Consider the following 23,053-nt stretch of genomic DNA (forward strand, 5'->3'; position numbering starts at 1 on the left):
AGCGGGGAGCAGAACAGGCAGAAGGACCGAAATACACTGCTGAGGGAAGCAGCGGGCGGCAGGAGAGGTCTGCACCCCATGTGGGACCCTCCTCCGGTGGCCGGGGAGCAGCCGGGGATCGAACCGGCGCCACAGAGGCTGCGTGCAGGTTCCTAACCCAGCGCTCAACCGCTGCGCCACCAGGGAGGCCCTGTTTTTTTTTTTTTTAAAAAAAGATTTATTTAGGACCTCCCCGGTGGCCCAGCGGTTGAGCGCTGTGTTGCGAAGCTGCCCGCGGCCTCTGCGGCGCTGGTTCGATCCACAGCTGCTCCCTGGCCATCGGAGGAGGGTCCTGCATGGCGCGCAGACCTCTCCTGCAGCCCGCTGCTCCCCCCAGCAGTGTACTAAGGTCCGTCTGCCTGCACTGCTTCCTGCTCTGGCTCTGGTGAATTTTCTCACCTTCCCGCGCTTCTGACTGTACCCACCGCACTTCTGACTGTACCCAGTGCTTGTTTAAACAAACAAACAAACAATCAAATAAATAAACAAAAACATACCTGTATAAAAAAAATTGCATAAAGTATATAAAAATTTAAAAAAATATTTATTCATGCATACAGGAGCTGGGGTACAGGACAGAGGTGTGAGGGAGGGGGGTGAGAGATTTAGCAGAGCGGGGAACAGAACAGGCAGGTTGACCGAAATAAACTGACGAGGGACGCAGCAGGCCAGTCAGGTCTGCTGCGCCATGTGGGTTGCTCCCTGGCTGCCCGGTGAATGGAAAGTGTGCTTCAGAGAATGCAGACAGCCCCAACTGTTAAATCTCAACCCCTTGCCCACCAGGGAGGCCCCCGGAGGTGCTATTCTTGAGTGAAATAAGCCAAACACTAAAGACACATATCAGATGGCTTCACTCATCTGTGTAAAATAAATACCCAGAAAACATTTATAGACAAAATACTTGAATCAAACTTGAACAGGGTCATGTGAAGGTAAAGATGACCACCAGAGGGAACAGGGGAAAGGGTGGAGAAGTCAGGGAGGGAGGCAGACAGGCCATGGGCCAGGGTGGTTGGGTAGAGGGGGAACAAGGGGTAGGGCAAGACCCATTAGGATTGTAGGAAAAAACTGGCAACTCTTTCAGCAGAAGGCTTTAGTGCTCCACATGTCAATGACAGATCGAGGAGGGAAAATAAGTAAAAGAAAGAGAAAAAAGTATAAGAAGCTTTGAAACTATTATAAAAAATGGAATTTCCCCAAGGTCACACACGGTGTTCTCAAACATGGCAGGAACTTTGGGGAAGGCAAAGGCTGGAGAGTGTCACTGGACTGGGGAACAACTTAGGGTGCTGGGAAGCATCACTAGAAATGCATGCAGACAACACCAAGGACACAACGCCCAGATAAAAGGTCTCTGAAGAGCCTGCTGGGCACCAGGGGTTTGCAGACCCCCTGAGAGAAGAGCAGGGGCAGAGATGGAAGGACGCCCCAGTGGACTCAACGACACACGTGCCAAGACTGACGCCTGCATGAAAGTCTCCCAGAGCGGCCTGGGACACACGATAGGATTTCAGCAACTGCACAGAAACCTTAAAAATTCAGTTGTCGGGCCTCCCAGGTGGCGCAGCGGTAGAGCGCTGGGTTGCGAAGCTGCCCGCGGCCTCTGTGGCGCCGGTTCGATCCCCGGCTGCTCCCCGGCCACCGGAGGAGGGTCCCACATGGCGCGCAGACCTCTCCTGCTGCCCGCTGCTCCCCTCAGCAGTGTACTTCGGTCCTTCTGCCTGCTCTGCTCCCCGCTCTGGCTGTGGTGAATTCTTTCACCCTCCCGCGCTTCTGACTGTACCCAGTGCATGTATAAAAAAAAACAAACAAATAAATAAATAAAAACATGCCTCTATTAAAAAAAAAAAAAAAAAATCTAAAAAAAAAAAAAAAAAAAATTCAGTTGTCCTTTTCAAATGACTCGTGGCTCCTTCACCTCCATCTGCACTGGGTCCTCAGGCCCCTCCTCGTCCTCCCTCACCCCGCACCTGAGCAGCGCAGAGCTGGGAAGTGTTTCTGTCCAGCGGGGTGAAGAGCCACAGGCCACACCTTCAGCGTCATCAACGGAGACCCGGGTACAGACTCTGCGCTGCGGGAGCACCAGGGCAGAGCCCCATCTCCACGCACGCTGGACATGGGAAGGGCCTGGACCTACGCCACACCTTTCCCTGGTGAGGAATGTGTCCCTGCAGAAAACTGTGTTTCTCATGTGCATGTCCGGGGATGAACTCGCATAGTCAATGCACCGCGAGCTGAAGCCAACACGCCACTCACCAGAGATTCGTCCATGGTCGCTGCTCTCACAGACGCGCGAGGGCTCGGGAGCGGCGCTGGGGGGCGCTGGGGTCCAGCACAGAGGACGGAGGCGGCTGCCGGGGTCCGGAGTCTCCTGGCCAGAGCCCGCCACACGCTGCCTGGAGACACCAGAGAGTCACCGCGGGTGGCAGCGGGTGGCACTTCTAGCAGGGCAGGAACGGCCCCGAGTCCACGCGCGGCAGAGCCTGGGCGGACGGTTCACCACAACTCAGTAAAAGGTGACACTGCCCACTGCCTGCGCCACGGTCGCGCAGGAGCAACCGTCTCAGAGCTGAGGAGTCGCGGCAGAGCGTGGACCCGACTTCCAGCGAGACGACCTTCCCGCCCTCCGCTCCGGGACTCTCGACAGCGCCGCGTCCCCTGGGCGCGCACGTGCGGGCGGGAGGCGGGAATGCAGCGGCCAGCAGGACGCCGCCTGGGGGGGAACGCGCAGCGCGCCCGGGAATTCAGTCCACAAGCCTCTAACGCCCCAGGAACTCCCCCCCACCCCCCGCCCTGCAAACCCAGTTCCCCGACACAGGGCCGCCTCCCCGGGCAACCCGCGGGCCTCTCCCGCCCCACCTGGGGTGCGCGAATCTCGCCCAGGCCACCCCCAACCCGAGAAACGCCGTCGGGCTCTCCCCTCCCTCACCGCCCGACTTTCGGGGGGCCAGAGGAGTCAGCGCGCATGCGCACAGGCGGACCCGCGCTTCCCCAAGCCCCCGCCTCGGGGACCCCGTCCCCCGCCCCGGGAAGACCCCGGGCAGCGTCCGGGGACAGGGCCGGGCGGCCGCGCCGGGGAAACCGGAAAGGCCGTGACGTTCTCCCCAACGGCCTCCGCCCCCGCCCGCCCAGGCGGGAATCGGCTCCAAAGCGCCCGACTCCATGGGGCCGGGGCCCCGCTCGCCCGCGCCCCCCGCTCCCCAACCCGCCCGGCGTCTCCGCTCCCCCGAGCCCGGCCTCCCGGGACAAAACCCCGCGCTCACCTCAGGGCGCCGCAGCGCTCCGGACGCGCCGAAACTTCCGGACGCGCAGATCGCGGAAGCCCCGCCCAGAAACCTCCGCGGGAACCACGGGGGCGCGAGACTACATTTCCCACAATGCCCTGCGCAGGCCGTCGGGCCGTCGTTGGGGCGGGGTTGCGGCCGGGAAGTGGGAGGAGTGGAGGTTGAGGAGAATGGGCGGGTGGGCGAGGCCCGGGAAAACTACGGGGCCCAGTACAGGCTCAGGGCTCTGAGGGAAGAGAGCTCAGCAGGGCCGCCCGGGGGCTGAAGGGGTTAAGCACGCGCTGACTCAGAAGCTATCCGCCCCTCCACAGCGGGGAGCGACCCACAGGGCAGGGCTGACCTCTCCTGTCCTGCCTGCTGCTCCCCTCAGCAGTGTATTCCTCTCTGTCTGCCTGTTCTGCGCCCCACTCTGTCTCTGCTGAACCCTCCCCATCGCGCGCTCTCTCTCTCTCTCTCACACACACACCCCTTTGGCCTGCACCCCAGCTCTTGTATGAACTATTTAAAAAATACACATAAGAAGTTCACATATAGTCTAAATAAGACACTCAGATACCAAGACACATTTCATCAAAATCAAAATTCAGTATTTAAGAAGCATCTTGACCTTCTGATATCTGGATCACAGAGTCGGTGTTCAACATAATGATGCTGTGCTTAGCTAATGTGAATGCACAAGAATTCCACGCTGTTATGAAAAGCTCACCTGCTCCTTCATCACATGCTTGTGAAGATTTCTTTTGGCAGCAACGTCCAATAATATTCATGGTCTCCATTACTACCATGAAGACACATGAGGATATTAATAAACTGTTACTGTATTCCCCGAAGGAGAAAATGATGAAATGAGTTGAACTTCAGCACGTTTCTCTGTCTAACTTTTATACCCACAATGAAGTCCACGACTCCTCTGGGTGATTGAGATCAGTCTCTTCAGTCACCCACAAACAGCATATCCATTTAGATTTTCTTCATTCAAGATACATGACACCATCATAAATGTACCAAAGCAATTAAGATGTAAACAAACTCATCAACTGGAGGAGGGTCTCTTAGATGTTTGACCCACGAAAGTCAAATACATGTCTCCATGTACATACCAGGAGAAAGCCATAGAGTGAAGTGATTTAGGGCTGAATTATATTCATCAGGTCTCTTCACAATATCTCAAGTATGGTTGATAATAAAAAAGGACAAAGAAAATAACTATACAGATCTCCAAACCATCGTCTTGAAGTCTAATATATTTTTTTAAAGATTGATTTTATTTATGCATGCAAGAACCAAGGGTTTGTCCTCCCTGGAAGTGCAGCGGTTGCGCGCTGGGTTGCAAAGCTGCCCGGGCCTCTGCGGCTCCGGTTCGATCCCCGGCTGCTTCCCGGACAGCAGAGGAGGGTCCCACATGGCGCACAGACCTCTCCTGCCGCCCGCTGCTCCCCTCAGCAGTGTACTTCGGTCCTTCTGCCTGCTCTGCTCCCTGCTCTGGCTCTGGTGAATTCTCTCACCCTCCCACGCTTCTGACTGTACCCAGTGCATGTATAAACAAAACAAACAAACAAACAAATAAAACATGCCTCTATTAAAAAAATAAAAAGAATTAAAAAAAAAAAAAACCAAGGGGTAGGCCAGAAGTGTAGGGGGTGAGAGGATTCCCCAAAGACAGAGTGCAGAGCAGAACAAGCAGATTGACTGAAACACACTGCTGAGGGGAGCAGCAGGTAAGTCAGGAGAGGTCTGCTGTTTCATCTGTCAGCTCCCTGGCCAGGGACTAAATCATGCTGAAGTGGCTGCTGACAGCTTCATAGAGCTGTGACTTAACCCTCTGCACCACCAGGAAGGCCCTCAGACTTTTCAATTATGCTAATATTTAGTGTTTTCATGTTGGCTTATGCTCCATAACAATTTTCTGACTTAAGGAATGTAAAGTGTTTCTCACTTCCTACTGTATTGCAATATCTTAATATGAATCCAAATTGCATTATAAAGCATTTAATCATATTTTCACTTCTTTCAAGTTTCCAGTATGAAAATCTGGTGGTTTCAAAATTCATATTTGGACAAACAACTCATCACTTTTCATTCACAGTTTCTGCCTGCTCTGCTCCCCGCTCTGGCTCTGGTGAATTCTCTCACCCTCCTGGACTTCTGACTGTACCCAGTGCTTGTATGTATAAACAAACAAATGAATAAATAAATCTTAAAAAAAAAGAAAAAAGGAAAAAAATAAAATAAATCTTTAAAAAAAGGGGGGAGACCTGGTTCTGAGAAAGAAGAAAGCCCTTACACAGCGACATCCATGTTTACACAGGAACAGACTAATGTACCCACAGAGCCCAGAGGATCACATATGCCAAGGAAACCACCGTAGACCCTATAATTTCAGTGACGTCAAATCTGACCCAGGGCACATATCTGTACAAGAAGACAGGACAATTGGAAAATTCATAGTAGAAACGAAGATGAAAGACGGAGAGGAAATTGTGGGTAATGATCAAATACTAAGCAAAGTTACAACAACAACAAAAACGATATTTTTAAAGTTTTTTTTTTTTACTTATGCATACAACAACTGGGGTACAGGTCAGAGGTGCGGGTGGTGAGAGGAGTCACCAGAGAGACAAAGTGGGGTGCAGAACAGGCAGACTGACTGAAGTACACTGCTGAGGGGAGCAGCGGATTAGTCGGGAGAGGTCTGCTGTGCCATCTGGGCAGACTCCTGGCCTTCCAGCATCGACCTCGTGCTGCAGGGGTTGCGGACAGCTTCACAGTGCTGTGCATGATTTTTGCCCCACCACGGAGACCCCGTTCCCCCAGCTTTCATTAGACTCATGTACGAACCAGATATAATTCTCTGAGCTTTTAATATACTTTATCTTTCATGTGAACATTTCCTTAAATACCCACGAAATTACAAACCAGGGGTTTACCTACAAATCTGAGCTAAAATGAATCAGAGAGGGCCTCCCCGATGGCCCAGCGGTTGAGCTCTGGGTTGCGAAGCTGCCCGCAGCCTCTGCAGCGCCAGTTCGATTCCCAGCTGCTCCCCAGCCACCGGAGGAGGGTCCCACATGGCGCGCAGACCTCTCCTGCCGCCCGCTGATCCCCTTAGCAGTGTATTTCGGTCCTTCTGCCTGCTCTGCTCCCTGCTCTGGCTCTGGGGAATTCTCTCACCCTCCCGCACTTCTGACTGTACTCAGTGCATGTATAAACCAAAACAAATAAACAGATAAATAAATAAAACATGCCTCTATAAAATAAATAAATAAATAATAAAAAATGAAATAAAATGAATCAGAGAGGACCCGAAATGAATGAGCACAGCACGTTTTGCGGCCGACAAGAATGGTTTGGGCCCTGGCCCCCCACCCCCGCCGCCACCACCACCACCACCACCCAGACACAAGCACACCCCTTCTTTCATTGGGCTCCCACAATGAGCTCGGTAGGCCTTCCCCTGAGTTCCTTGCCCAGCCAGTGCCCAAAGGAAAAGTAGCAGCCAGCGCTTCAGAACTGGCTTAAGACTGCTCTGAATGAGGGGGAAAGGGAAATGCCGACCAATTGCGCCGCAGCGGGCAGTGCTACTACCTACAACAAGCACATTAACATCAGCTTCCACAGGTTTCCTTTGGATCCTAAAAGAAGAAAAGAATGGGTTCCTTCGCCTGGTTAGGCGCAAAAATTTTGTGCCAGGAAAACACACTTTTCTTTGTTCAAAGCACTTTGAAGCCTCCTGTTTTGACCTAACAGGACAAACTAGACGACTTAAAATGGATGCTGTTCCAACTATTTTTGATTTTTGTACTCATATAAAGTCTATGAAACTCAAGTCAAGGAATCTTTTGAAGAAAAACATCAGTTGTACTCCAGCCGGACCGTCTAATTTAAAATCAAACATTAATAGTCAGCAAGTACTACTTGAACATAGTTATGCCTTTAGGAATCCTATGGAGGCAAAAAAGAGGATAATTAAACTGGAAAAAGAAATAGCAAGCTTAAGAAGGAAAATGAAAAGTTGCCTACAAAAAGAACGCAGAGCAACTCGAAGATGGATCAAAGCCACCTGCTTGGTGAAGAATCTAGAAGCAAATAACATATTACATAAGGGCACATCAGAGCACATTTTACCAACTGCCTTAAGCAATCTTCCTTTGGAAGATTTCAAGATTCTTGAGCAAGATCAACAAGATAAAATTTTACCAATTCTCTAAATCTAAAGCAGCCAAGTGTACATTTCAGTTAAGATTGGCCTGCGTAGAACTTGATGCCTATCCTTCATTTTATTCAAAGATAAAGACATTTAAAGAAACTATGCCAAAATTGGGTATTTAATAAAGTTCTGCTTGAAGCAACAACAACGAAAAAAAAAGTGGTTTGGTTAAAAAAGGGAAAGACACAGGACACAGTATATAATGTTACATTTCAATTAATAAAAATGGGACCACATACACACTACATGGATGAACGTAGTCTTGTCAACGAATTCAAGATTATTCAAATACTATGAAGGAAACCGACCTGTGGGTGACATTATGTGCATACTTCAAACCCACTAGGTAGACATACAACGTGGAATCCATTATAATAAGAGTTACTGTTTTTGAGTGTAATTTCTCAAAAAAATGTTACATTATATAGGTTCAACTATTTTTAAATTTTACTACAATTCAATAAATGATAACATTTTTTGTTTATTTCTCTGGAAGTATAAACAAGCTATGAGAGAGAACGTGTGTGAAATGACTGGCATTTCCATTGACATTCACACAGAAAGGAATGAAATAACTGTGACTGTACCATTCAAGTGAAAGAAGGAGGTGAGGGACCTGAACCCTGAAAATTAAAAAACTCTATTAAAGGAAATAAAAGACACAGAGAAATACAAACATGACCCATCCTCCTAGGTGGGGAGAATGAACATCATAAATTGCCTTATTGTCTAGAGCAATTTACAAACTTATGCAATACCTACCAAATACCAGGGATGGTTTTTATAAGGAAATAGAACAATCCCCACATTTATATGAACCCACAGAAGGTCCCAAATAGCAAAAAATCTTGGGAGAAAAGAAGAAAATGTAAGTATCACATTTCGCCAACAGTAATCACAACATTATTTTACTGGAACAAAACCAGAACTCAGAGCAATGGAAGGCAACTAAAAACCCAGAGAGCAAATGATATAAATATGAAGAGTTCAATCTTGGACAAAGGAGCTAAAATCACACAATTCAGACAAGACAGCCTCTTTAATAAATAGTACTGGGATGGGCCCCCCTGGAGCCTAGGGGTTAAGAGTCAGTGCTATCAAGGCTATTCCAGACCAGAGAGCTGACCCCCATGTGGCACAGCTGACCTCACCAGTCCCTCTCAATGATTCCCCCAGCACTTTATTTCAGTGGATCTGCCTGTTCTGCTCCTTACTTTCTTTCTGGTGCAGCCTCTCAAGCCCGGAACATCTGGTCTACACCCCAGTTCTTCTATGCATAAATAAATAAATACATATTTTTTAAAAATGGTGCAGGGAAACATGAACAATGACTTGCAAAAATAAGAACCAAGACCCATTCAAAACTCCATACAGGGCCTCCCTGGTGGCACAACATACGAAGGTTTCAATAGCCACTGCAGCATGAGTTCGATCCCCAGGTGCAGCACACCTCTCCTGACTCGCCCGCTGCTCCCCTCACCAGTGTATTTCAGTCAGTATGCCTGTTCTGTTCCTCACTCTGTGTCTGGTTGTGATACATATTGAATCCTCTCACCCTCCACACCTCCGGCCTGTACCCCAGTTCTTGTATGCATAAATAAATAAATCTTTAAAAGAAAAACTCCATACAGAAAACTAATTCCAAATGGATTAAAAGTGTGGACATAAGAGCCCAAAGCATGAAGCACTGAAAGAAAAGAAAAGGGTACACTACAGGACATCTGCTGCAAAATGCACGAGGGAACACAACCCAACACCAAGGGAAACAAAAGCAAGTTTCACAAGTGGGACAACACCAAATCTCAAAGCTTTTAGAACTCAAAAGAAACCAGCACAGAAACAGAAAGGCATCCTACAGAATAAAACACACGCAACATATCTGACAAGAGGTTCATCCCAAAATTTGTAACGTTCCCACCCAGTGCGAAAAACCAACTAATGAGTCAAATGAAAAGGATAAAGGAAATAAACACTTCGCTAAAGAGGAAATTCCGAGGTCCAACAGACATAGGAATGTTCACCATAATTTACTGTAAGAGAAATGTCAATTAAAACCACACTGAGATGCCACCTCAACACTTGAGAATGGTCCAAATAAAAAAGAGTGAAATGAACAACGCTGGAGAGGGCGCAGAGAAAAGGGAGCTCTCACCCACGGCTGGTGGCCATGAGAGTTGGACAGTCTCTGTGGAAAACGGTGCAGAGGTTTGTTAAGGAAATAAAAATGGAAATTTCATATGTCAGCAATATACTTCTACAAGTTATTTACCCAGGGCCTCCCTGGTGGCGCAGTGGTTAACACGCAACCTATGAAGCAATCTGCAGCCACTGCAGCACGACTTCGATTCCTGGCTGGCCAGGTAGCTACCCACATGGCGGGACAGACCTGTCCTGTCTTGCCTACTGCTCCCCTCAACAGTGTACTTTGGTCTGTCTGTTCCGTTCCTCACCCTGTCTTTGGTAAATCCTCTCGCTCTCCTGTGCTACCGGACTATACCTTGGTTCTTGAATAAATAAATTTTAAAATAAATAAACAAAAATTAAAAAAGAATGAATTAAAACTTTTTTTTTAATTTTTATTTATTTTTTTATAGAGGCCTGTTTTACTTATTTATATGTTTGTTTGTTTGTTTGTTTTGTTTATACATGCACTGGGTACAGTCAGAAGCGCAGGAGTGAAGGAATTCACCAGAGCCAGAGTGGGGAGCAGAGCAGGCAGAGGGACCGAAGTACACTTCTGGGGGGAGCAGCAGGCGGCAGGAGAGGTCTGCGCGCCATGTGGGACCCTCCTCCGGTTGCCGGGGAGCAGCCAGGGATCGAACCGGCGCCGCACAGGCCGCGTGCAGCTTCGCAACCCAGCGCTCAATCGCTGCGCCACCGGGGAGGCCCTATAGTCTAAACATTTAAATATCACTGTATGCTCCATGTTGAAAATAAAAATGCAGGCATTTAAGAAGCATTCTTATTCTTCTGAAACCGGGATCCCTAAGTTGGTGGTCAACAGAGTCATTACTTAGTTACTGTGCATGCACAAAATCTATACCCAGTACAGGGCAGTCACGTGTTCTATCATGTTTCTGTGAAGATTTCTTTTGGCAATGATATCAAATAATATTCATCTCTCTATTACTACCATAAAGAAACATTACGATTTTAATAAACTCTGCATTTCCTCAAGGAGTCCTTGGTGATATGATTTGACATGTTCCTCTGTCTGACTTCAACGGCAACATTAAGGCCCAGAACGCTTCTTGGTGATATTTTTTATTTTATTTTATTTTTTTAAAGTGAAAGGTCAGACCTGATGTGGTTTATTTTATTTATTTGTTAGTTTGTTTTGTTTATACATGCACTGGGTACAGTCAGAAGCGCAGGAGGGTGAGAGAATTCACCAGAGCCAGAGCGGGGCGCAGAGCAGGCAGAAGGACCGAAGTACACTGCTGAGGGGAGCAGCGGGCAGCAGGAGATGTCTGCGCGCCATGTGGGACCCTCCTCTGGTGGCCGGGGAGCAGCCGGGGATCGAACCGGCGCCGCAGAGGCCGCGGGCAGCTTCACAACCCAGTGCTCAACCTCTGCACCACTGGGGAGGCCCACTTCTTGGTGATTTAGATCAATGTTTTGAGTCAACCAGAAGCAGCATGTCCATTCATATTTTCCTGAGACATGGCACATTACTGTCCTAAACTTACCCTGCAAGTTAGATATAAACATATCCATCGACTAGGACGGTCTCTCAGATGTTTGAGGCACCAAAAAAAAAATCAAACGTCTGACTGCACATACACAAGGGGACAAAGCCAGAGAATGAACTGATTTAGAGCTGAATTATATTCATCATCTGTTCATAATATCTCAAGTATGACTGACAAAAAGTACATGGAATTTAATTATACTGGTCCCCAATCCATCGTCTTGGACATTTAAATGATACTAATACATACTTAGTGCTTTAATGCTGGTTTATGCTCCATGAAAATATCTGATTTAAATATCAGTGAAGTTTTTGAATTATTAGTGTACTGCAATTTTGAAATGTATAGTTAGAGTTGATTATTATATGACAACTTACTTTTCCCTATCTTTACTTCTTCAAAGTATCGTGCTAGCATGAAAATGGGGGTTGCAAAATATCTATTCGTACAAACCACTCGTCACTTTACATTGGCAGGTTTCTCTGCAGTGTGCATTCTCTGATGTGCAGAGTGATTTGACTTCCGGTGAAACAGATGGCCACATTCTTCACATTTTGAACATTTCACTCTTACATGAATTCTCTGATGTTGAGCAAGTTTTGATTTCTGCTTAAAGGCTTTGCTGAATTCTTCATATTTATAAGCTTTTTCTTTCACATTTGTATGAATTCAGTGACGATGAGTAAGACTTGACTGCTGGTTAAAGGCTTTCCCAAATTCTTCACATCTGTACGTTTTCTCAGCATTATGAACTCTCTGGTGTTCAGAAAGGTGACACAGGTAGAGAAAGGCTTCACCACAGTGTGGACAAGTGTAAGACTTTTCTCTAGTGTGAAATCTTACATGTTTAGTGAGCTATGGAAGCCAAAAAAAGGATTCACCACACTCTTCACATTTGTGCCATTTCTCTCTCTGATGTTCAGTGAGTCTTGAGCACCATTTGTTAGCGTTGCCATATCCTTTACAGTTGCAGGGATTCTCCTGAAATGTGTGATGTTGGAGTAGTTTTGAGGACTCCTCAGTATGATCCCATGGAGATTTTTTTATCTTCCCATTCGCATCTCTGATGTTGAGTACTACTGAGTACTATTTGTTTTTTGTTTTTTTTTAATAGAGGCATGTTTATTTATTTATTTGTTTCTTTGTTTGTTTTGTTTATACATGCACTGGGTACAGTCAGAAGCACGGGAGGGTGAGAGAATTCACCAGAGCCAGAGTGGGGAGCAGAGCAGGCAGAAGGACCGAAGTACACTGCTGAGGGGAGCAGCGGGCGGCAGGAGAGGTCTGCGCGCCATGTGGGACCCTCTCCGGTGGCCGGGGAGCAGCCAGGGATCGAACCGGCGCCGCAGAGGCCGCGGCCAGCTTCACAACCCAGCGCTTAACCGCTGCGCCACCGGGGAGGCCCTGAGTACTATTTGACTCAGAGTATACACCTGTCCCATATTCACAATGCACTGAATGATTATTGCATGATGGACTACAGGACTGCCTATATGTTCTAACTTTGAAGTGCCCACAGCCTTTGTAATGCAGGTTCCATCCCTGGCAGCAGACAATGGTCCCACATGGTGCTCAGACCTCTCCTGCCTTGCCCCCCGTTCCCCTCAGCAGTGTATTTCGTCAATCTGCCTGTTCTGTTCCCTGATCTGGCTCTGGTGAATTCTCTCGGCCTCCCACGCTTCTGACTGTACCCAGTACTTGTATAAACATTAAAAAAAAAAAAAAAAAAAAAAAAAACCTCAGTAAGGGCCTCCCCGGTGGCGCAGAGGTTGAGCGCTGGGTTGAGAAGCTGCCCGCACCTCTGCAGCGCCGGTTCGATCCCCGGCTGCTCCCCGGCCACCGGAGGAGGGTCCCACATGGCGCGCAGACCTCTCCTGCCGCCCGCTGCTCCCCTCAGCAGTGTACTTCGGTCCTTCTGCCTGCTCTGCTCCCCGCTCTGGCTCTGGTGAATTCTCTCACCCTCCCGTGCTTCTGACTGTACCCAGTGCTTGTATAAATCAATCAATCAATCTTGTATAAATAAATAAATAAATCTTTAAAAAAAAAAAAAAAACCTCAGTAAACATAAAAAATATGATGACATATTAGACGAAAATCACCAGACAAAAAAGGAGAAAGGAATAAAAGCATGTAACACAAAGTCAAAGAAACACAGAGATAAAATCGAGAGGAAATGAGGTATGAAAAGGCTGATCATAAAGGAAACTTTTTTTTTTAATAGAGGCATGTTTTTATTTATTTGTTTGTTTGTTTGTTCGTTCTTTTTTTGTTTATACATGCATTGGGTCAGAATCGCAGGAGGGTGAGAGAATTCACCAGAGCCATAGAGGGGAGCAGAGTAGGCAGAAGGACCAAAGTACACTGCTGAGGGGAGCAGCGGGCGGCAGGAGAGGTCTGCGCACCATGTGGGACGCTCCTCTGGTGGCCGGGGAGCAGCCGGGGATCGAACCCGCGCCGCAGAGGTCGCCGGCAGCTTTGCAACCCAGCATTCAACCGCTGCTCCACTGGGGAGGCCAGAAACTTTTTTTTTTTTTTTTGTGGGACACTCACAGGTGGCCTGGGAATGAACAGGTGCTGCAGAGGCTGCAGACAGCCTTGCAGCCCAGCAGCCCAGCACTCAACCACTGTGCCACCAGGGGAGGCCCAAAGGAAACATTTTTAAATAACAATAGCTGGGCCTCCATTTCTGTCATTACATTGTTTACAAATGAAAAAAAAATCCACACCCCCCCTCCCCCCCCCACCCCCCCCACCCCCGCCAAAAAAAAAAAAAATCCCAGTGGAAGGGATCATGCTCAGGGAAATAAGCCAGAAAGAAAAAGAAAAATACCGGATGGTCTCACTCCTAGCAGGAATTTAGAAAACCTAAATAAGAGACCAGGAAAAAAACTAATCAATACAAAGTAAAAATCAAAATCAACAAGCAACTATAAACCAGAGACACTACGGAGGAGGGAGGGACAGGGAAAGGAAGGACTAGAGTCAAAATAAGGGGAGTGGGGGTGCAATTGTATGTGGAATATAATCAAAATTAAAATGCATACATTGTGCAAAGATGAAAAAAGATGTAATAATTCTATAAAATAAAACATTAAAATAAAAAAAAAGAAATGACAATGTGTCTGAATGAATAAAAAAAGACACCAATACAATCTTATCCACATCACACCCACCAACGATTTAAGTGCACCATGAGGAATGGAAGATGGAACTGTAAGCTGGGAAAAGTGATAATTAAATATGGAGCTGTGTGATCACACTGATATCAGAAGAATATAAATTGAGTCAAAACCATCACAGAATGCAAAGAAGATCACAACAATAGAAAAGGACATGTTTCGGGAAGTCATTAAAAATATTCCATATGCACTAACGTGAGGTTGCTGAATGTGTGCAGACCACATAGGCAGGACTGATTGCAGAAGAAGAAGACAATACAATTCTAGGAGAGGTTCCAGCCCCATTGCGATGAGAAGGAAAATAATAATGTAAGTTCAAGAAGTTGAGTTGACCAATAGGGCCAAATTTAAATCTGAAAGCAAGATGCAGTTCACATACACGATGGAGACAGCTAAGCTATACAAAAGGATGAACTCAGGCCATGCGCAACAACAGGATGGAACATAGCAGGAGGATTAAGCTAATGTAGTAAATCAGAAGGAGAAAGACATTTCCTAGATGGCTTCACTCCAATTTCAAATCTGGAGAAACAAAATAAAGGAACCGACAAACCAGAACAAACTCTAGAAATATGACTGCAGAATTGTATTACAGAGGGATGGAGAGTGGGTTTGGGTACAGAGGTGGGAGGGCGTTCAAAGATCTATGGAGAAGGCCCACGAGTGCACTGGTGCTGAGTGTGGTGGTGACAGACCTCTGAGGAGATGAAACTCTATTGCCTAAATCACATGTTACCTCGATTCAAAAAATTAAACAATATACTGAAAATATGGAGATGAAACAAATTTCCCAAAAACTGTGGACTCTGAAAACGATAAGATGTAAATTTCAAGCACTGACACACTAACAATTACACGGATCTCAGCTGCTTACATTAACTCCGCAACTCAAGAAACTAGAAAAGGAACAATCTAAGCGCTAAATGTCCACAAAGAAGGACATTTCAAAGTAAAGAAGAAATATATAAACACTACATCATGGCAAAAATGTTTGGGCTTCTCTATGAACAGAAATCTGGAATTTGAAAAAAGCAATAAATTTAACAAAATGATAGTTCAGTTCACTAGAAAGGAAAGGCAGAAGACCAAGAAAATCAGAAGCGAAACCCATAAAGTTTTTATGTCTCCTCGGCACTGGCTACAGGCATCTGTAGACGTTTTCAAAGGCATGTACTTCCCTTCATGGCAGGAAGACACCTTTCTGTCAATTCTTATTTAAATGCTATATCACACGCTGCTCAGAATGACAGCATATGCAGCAAACTCTGCCTCATCTTTTGTCCAACTTTCTCCTGCTCATCGAAGGCAAGAGAGTTCTGCATCCAGCCTGTGGCCGTCACTGTGAAAGGCTTTCTGCACATCCTTCTGACATCAACACTCCTTGGCTGCTACTGGAGTCGCTGCAATCCTTGGTCCCTATTTCTACGTAATTCATAGCAGCTCTAGTTTTCATCTAGTATGTTAGTTGTACTATATCATCCTTTCACTGATGCTTTTGCTTTCTTCCAGATGATTCCCACGAGAAGGTGGAATTGCACAGATCAAACTCCTCCCAAGGTATGAGCCCCAACCTGAAACTCTTGGTTCCATGGCTTTAGATAGCACAACCTTAGCTTTCCCCTCCCATGTCAGACCATCCCGTCCCTCACTGAATGATTTCTGGGTTCTCGATAGCCTCACAATGACTCATGTGGGTGGTCACAAGGCTTGCCTCTGAAACACGACTCATGTTTTCAATAACTCTCCAGTCAACCCCCTCTATCAGTTTTGAGTCAGTCACCTGGTAAATGACATCCCCAGTAGCCACACACAACCTCTAGCCCAGACTGCACAGAGAACTACATACACGACATGTCCGTGCAAACCATGCATCTCACCCGAGCGCTACAAAAACTTCACCTCCCTAATGATGCCTTTGGAGCACACACTCTAAAATAACATTCTCCACTTTTTCTCTCTCATCATGGTTAAACATTTTCTGTGGCTTGATCTACTTAATATATGTAATTGTTACATTTTCCTTTTTTTGAAAAAATTTATTTGTTTTATGCATACAAGAATTGGGGTACAGGCCAGTGGTGCAGGGGGTGAAAGGATTAGCCAGAGACAGAATGGGGAGGAGAACAGGCAGGCTGACTGAAATACAATGCTGAGGGGAGCAGCGGGCAAGACAGGAGAGGTCTGCCGCGCCATGTGGATAGCTCCCTGGAGGTGGGGGATGGAACTCGCTCTGCAGAGGCCTCAGATAGCTTCACAGCACTGTGCTTAAACCCTTGCACCACCAGAGAGGCCCACATTTTCCTTTCTCGCAGCATATCACTTCAACAAAGCAAAGACCACTTCCATGATTACTGTTCTTATCCCCACTCCTAGATAATTTATCACTGTCAAAAACTTCCCATGAACATACTAAGTGAAAAAACAAATGCCTGAGGCCTCCCTTGTGATGCAGCGGTTGAGCACTGGGCTGCAAAGCTGCCCGCAGCCTCTGCAGCACCAGTTCGATCCCCGGCTGCTCCCCAGACACTGGAGGAGGGTCCCACCCACATGGCGCACAGACCTCTCCTGCCGCCCGCTGCTGCCCTCAGCAGTATGCTTCGGTCTTTCTACCTGCTCTGCTCCCCGCTCTGGCTCTGGTGAATTCTCTCACCCTCCCGTGCTTCTGACTGTACCCAGTGCATGTATAAATAAATAAATTAATTTAAAAAAATTAATTAATTAAAAAAAATGCCTGAATAAGTACCTTAAAGAAAACAGTCGGTGAGAATAAACTAATAGAGAACACAGAAAATGTGACTACTGCAGAATAATTTCCTGCACTATCAGGGACTGCATACTGGTGAAGTCCAACATTGACAACCATTAAAAAAACAGTAGGAGGACATCTAGGAGAGAGCTTATGTGGAAACGGAATAAAGAATCACTTCAATAGGGCCTCCCCGGTGGCGCAGCGGTTGAGCGCTGGGTTGCGATGCTGACCACGGCCTCTGCGGCGCCGGTTCGATCCCCGGCTGCTCCCCGGCCACCGGAGGAGGGTCCCACATGGCGCGCAGACCTCTCCTGCTGCCCGCTGGTCCCCTCAGCAGTGTCCTTCGGTCCTTCCGCCTGCTCTGCTCCCCGCTCTGGCTCTGGTGAATTCTCTCACCCTCCTGGCCTTCTGACTGTACCCAGTGCATGTATAAACAGAACCAACAAACAAATAAACAAATAAATAAAAAAAAATGCCTCCATTTAAAAAAAAAAAAAGAATCACTTTGATAAATGCAGACAAACTGTCCAAGGTTTGGACACTGGAAAAGTAGCGCATGTGGCCAATATCACTGGCCACTCTCCCAGCCTCCTGCTAGCCTCCTGCCAGGCAAGCTGACTGACCTGAGAGGTCCTGGCTTGGGGCTTCCTCCGCAGCCCACGGCTGTACTCCCTGCTCCGACCTGATGCTCTCCTCAGGATCGGTAACACCATGCCCTGCGATGAGGAACAGTGTTGGTTCGGTCAAGTTAAACTTCAGTTTTGAAGACTAACGAAAGCAGTGTTGAGAGCTGTGCAACGAAGGTCAACTGGAACTTTTCAGAAAAAGGGCGAACACCCACAATCTAGTCTGTTGGCCATGTTCAACCTCACCACCACCCAATTTCACAAGAAAGAGCACATTTAATCAGTGTAGAAAATAGCACTTGCCCTCGTGTTACACGGCAGCTTCCTCACAGAGGGACAGCAGGTGACTGCAGGTCTCCAGCATCACATCCTGGTACAGGGTCCTCTGAGCATCATTCAGGTCCTCCCACTCCTGCCAGGGGAAGTTCACAGCCACGTCCTCCAATGACACCATCCCCTGTGAGGGAACATTTCTCCTCATTTCAGGGCCGTCAGCCTGGGTCACACAGCAACAGTGTACACGCTCCTCCTTGTGCGCTTGTACAGGAGGCACCATCTTCCTACTCTACACTGTGTTGTGAACGGTTCTCAGGAGAAATAGTCTTGCCTCTGGATTAACCCATTCGCTCCTAAAAGAACCACCATAGTTTACCATGCAAATTTGGAAATGTCTTTGAGTCTATGAATACAAGGATGAATAAAATCTCCTTGAAGAGCTTATCACCTGGTTGGCAGGTAGAATAGACACATACGTGGAATAACGTGCTACGTAGCGGTGTGAAAACCCTCTGAATGCTGACACGGTACAAGAGAAGAAAAACCAGCACTTTGTAGGGTTGGGTTACACGTCACTGAGGACCCAAACGCTGAGCTCTTCCTTGTCAATCACACTGTCATGAGGATGAGACAACAGCAGATGTCGTAGAGTGAGAAAATGAAAAGCACTCGCCATGATAACTGGCCTGCAGAGAGCAGGCTGCCAGGCAGAGTCCCCAGCAGTAAGGCAGGAGAGACAGTGAAAGTATTCTGGAACTGAAGTCAGTCAGCTTCTATGAACTGTGGGACATGTGAGCTGAATTCACCAGAGTAGAAGGATATGTGGGGTCTCCCTGGTGGCGCAAGGAGTGAAGCACCTCAGGACGAAGCAATCCGCAGCCTCTGCAGCAGGAGTTCGATCTCTGGCAGGCCAGGGCGCACCCACATGGTGCAGCAGACCTCTGTGACACGAGGATTACACTTACTGGGCGCTCCTGGGAGTCAGACGGAGGGGCTCCGACAGGTGAGGGGAGGATGCCCTTTTGTGAGACTCATTTCCACGAATAAGGGAACACCCCCGAGAGGAGGCGGCCAGGTTCTCACATTGGAAGGACTTGTCCAAATGTCTCCGTCCCTTAGCAGAGGGGGCGGCGGCCCCTTAGGACCGCACCACCCGCACCCTTGTCGCTGGGCTCCGCACTGCCCCCCAGGGCTGACCCCCATCTGTCCTTACTCTGGGTTGAAGATGTCCTTGCAGAGGGACAGAGGCCATGTTGGTGGGTCACTCAGAGTGTTCCTGGGTCTCCCCTGGTGAGCGAGGAGGATTCCGTGTTTCCTCAAGTGCATTTTCTCCCACGGATGCCCTGGAATCCGGGAAGGTCTCCATGGAGAGCCTGCAGGGTGGATGAGGTGACGTGTCCTCCTCCCAGGATGCCCACGCAGACCCGGAGGAGTTTACAGACGGGGAGACAGGGGGTGCCTCAGGGCGAACCCGAAGGGAAGAGTTGACCCAGCTGGGGGGTCCTAAGCTTTTGCTGGGGAATCCAGGGCGAGGCCCTCCAATGAGTAGAGAGAAAAGGGACCTTAAAGGATCACCCCAGGGCGAGAGGAGGGAAAGCCCAGGGACAGGAGGAAAGGGAAGTCGCGTGGCAGCAGCAGGCGGCAGTGCCGGGCAGACCCAGAGTCACCCTGAGACCCCAGACCCTGTGCACCCTCCACCAGCGCTGCCATCTGCCGCGTGCGGGGCAAACACCCCCTCACGTAACAGCCCTGCCGTGGAAAACAACAGGGTTGGGGTGCAAGCTAGAGAAGGACAGGGTTAGACAGTTTGCAAGGAACCAAAGCCTCCCAGGCCTGTGGGGTCAGTCCCGTGACCCCCACAGTGATGACCCCGGCTTTGGGCAGCACCTGCCGTGTCCTCTCTGCAAGCCCCCCCTCTGCGGGCTGTGGGGGGAGAGGACACCCCTGACCTGCCCTCAGGCTCCTGAGTTTTAGGGAAATTGCTGTCGGGGTCTCCACTGCCTCAGTTATCTGTTCTGAACGGACCTGCCCCAATAAGGGGCCTGAGCCACAAGGGGTCTCTGTCCCCCCCCACCTTTTTTGGTCCTGCACAGGCTGCAGAGTGATGCCCAGACCCCTGCGGGGACATCCGCGGGGGCAAAAACCTGCCCAAGAGGGCGGCTTCTGCACTGGAGAATCCAGCTCGCCAGGGAGGTCCACGGGAATGTGGAAGGGGAGACCCAGCAGGCGGCACCTCCGGGCAGCCACCTGCAAGGGAGCAGAATAGCCCCCCCACATGCCGCTGTGGCCCAAGATTCAGTGCAGGACAGGCCCTTGAGAAAAAGCTGGGTCAAGAACACCAGCCCCCACCCCCCTGAAAGCAGGAGCTGAATCTCCCCTGCCCCGGGCTGCCCCAGGGAGAGGGGAGCTCACAGGGGTCTGCGGGTCCATCTCCCCTGCCTGGGGCCCCGACCTTCCCTGGCTGCTGTCCCCAAAGAGCCTGCCCTGCCCCAAGGGCGGCGCCCCCTGGGGTCCGAGGACCTGCCTGGAGTCTGCTCCTCTCCCTGGAGCACAGATGTGTGTGGGGACAGGACACCTGACGCCCCCACTATTAGAAATGCCTTCCCGGTTCCTGTGCATCACAGGTTTGGGTGGAGGCTCCTCTGCATTTACCCAGCAATTTCTCTCCCACAAGGTTTTCCAAAAATGCCACAAAGAGCAGCACGTGGAGCCCCCGCGCATCTTCTGGCCAAGACAGAGAGAAGCTGTTTAAACAACGAGGGGAAGGATGGACATTTTCCCAGGTAACAGAAGTCACCGAACAGATCTGAAGACCCGCTGCTCCTCCCCACTGAACGAAGGTTGCCCCGGTGGCCTGGCTGCTGCATGGGAGGTGGGTGAACTGCAGCGTGCCCTCCGCAAAGCGTCACCAGGCGGGTGGGGCTCAAAGGGCAGACTGAATTTTCAGGACGCCCCTTCCTGTCCCCAGGGCTCTGATGGAAACTGTTTTTGGGCCACAGATCTTGGAAACAGCGAGAAGGATGGGACCAAGGCCAAAGTCGGAAAATGTCTTTCAAAATCTTTTAATGGGGCCTCCCTGGTGGCGCAGGCGGTTGAGGGCCGCACCGTGAAGCAATCCGCAGCCGCTGCAGCACGGATTCAATCCCTGCAGGTCAGGGAGCAACCCACACGGAGAGGCAGACCTCTCCCGTCTCCCCGCTGCTCCCCTCAGCAGCGTATTTCAGCCAGTCTGCTGTTCTGTTCCCCACTCTCCGGTGGATCCTCTCACCCCCTGCATCTCTGGCCTGTATCCCAGCTCTTGCATGTATAAAAAAATATTAAAAAAAATCATTTTATGGGGCCTCCCTGGTGGGGCAAGGGGTTGGGATGCAGGCCATGGGGCTGTCCTCGGCCACTGCAGCGCAGGTTGGATCCCGGCCTGGGAGATATACAGGTGTACAGCAGACCTCTCCTGTCTCCCCGCTGCTCCCCTCAGCAGTGGATTTCAGGCAGTCTGCCTGTTCTTCTCTACGCTGTCTCCGGTGTATCCTCTCACCCTCCCACGCATCTGGCCTGTACCCCGGTTCTTATATTACAATAAATAAATCTTTAATAAATGAATGAATGAATGAATGAATAAATAAATAAATAAAAAGGTGGACTGCGGTCCTCACTCTAACTTGACTTCAAAGCTCACCCAACTTTCCTGAGAGTCTGACGAGCCTCCCAGTGATCAGGCGCACAACACTGTCCCTAACTAAACTAAGAAACCAGTAGTTTTCACTGGCCTTGGGACTCTGCACACACAGCAAGCCAACCCTCCTGCTGAGTGCCTGGCTTTGTGCCTTACTCCAGCATTTCAGGGCTCCCCGGGTGGGTGTTGCCCTAACTAGGGACACAGGGGATTTAGAACAGCTCCTCTGCAGGGAACAAATATCCCACCGACATTCTTTCAGTCTAAGGGCACTCGAAAAATGGGCTGCGTCCCTGGTGCAATGTGCTCTCATGTCCCAACCCCAACACTTGCTATTCTACTACTGCTGGGCTTGTGACTAAGCCTACACTCAGCGCTGGCCCCAATGACTTTGCTCCAGGGCAGGGAGGGGGCAGCCCAGACCAGCAACCCTGCCTGCTCTAAACAGGTTCTGCCATCCTGCTTCCTTCCTTCTCAGTCTCCTCTGCAGCTTCTTCTCCCTGCTCAGCTCCACCCTCCCTTGGGTGGGGCAGGGAACCTGGAACCTCCCCTTTCCTGGGGACCCCCTGTTACAACTTCACCTGTGACCAAGGGCCCTTAGCCGCTGCTGTACTTCTCATTCTCCTCTTCAAATCTTAACATACACAATCTCCTACTCAAATTTGTTTCTTCTAAGCGAGGGGGAGCGCCTCAAGGTTAAACTCCTCCTCCCAACAAACAGCTCACCCATCCAAGGGGAACAGCCTGTCCAGATGCCCCACCCGTGCACTCTAGATGCGCCCCCCTCGCCTCCCTCCAGAGCCACCAACAGGCAGTTCAGGGACGAGTGTCAGGGAGACCCTCTCCCGGGCCCTTGGAGGCAGGGCCAGCTCTACATGCCACTCCAGCAGGAAGCAGCTCCTGAAAATGGACCTCCTCCCTGCAACTCCCCAAAAGATTTCGGGCTGGATATGGTCGGGGGGGGGGGGGGGGGGGGCGGGGGATGATGGAGGACAAGAAAGGAAAGACTGGAAAGGACGAGCCCCAAGGCCAAATCCTGACTCACACTAGGAGGTGTGGGTCGAGCACTTGCACAGGACCCTTAACCAGCTGTGCAGGTCGGACCCTCAGGCGCCAGCGCCTTGTCAGGAGGCAGGAAGGGAGCAGGATCCCTGCTCCAGGGAGTGAGGCACAGGCCTGAGGGGAAGGATGTGGAGACGGGCCCACCCCGGACACTCTGGTCCCTTTCTAGCGCTGCCTGTTGCCCAACATCCACAGCAAGCAGCCGCCCCGGAGGAGCGCGCCTCCCAAGGAGAAAGGGGCTGTGGCAGGGCAGGCTCCGCACAGGC

General features: G+C 49.5%; 2 protein-coding genes across 2 annotated transcripts in view; both read left to right on the top strand.

Moving 5' to 3' along the window:
* Window positions 1-23,053, top strand: part of LOC311188437 (neurotrypsin-like) — a gene marked incomplete at its 5' end in the record, with an annotated part of 261,456 nt that overhangs the window by 185,281 nt on the left and 53,122 nt on the right.
* Window positions 6,871-7,531, top strand: LOC311186604 (THAP domain-containing protein 2-like; the record flags this gene model as incomplete). The annotated part of the gene is given in 2 exon segments (XM_084257704.1): window positions 6,871-6,978; window positions 6,980-7,531. Coding segments are annotated over 2 exon segments (660 nt in total).

This window comes from Talpa europaea (assembly GCF_964194135.1).
Source record: "Talpa europaea genome assembly, chromosome: 2".
NCBI classification, from domain to species: Eukaryota; Metazoa; Chordata; class Mammalia; order Eulipotyphla; family Talpidae; genus Talpa; species Talpa europaea.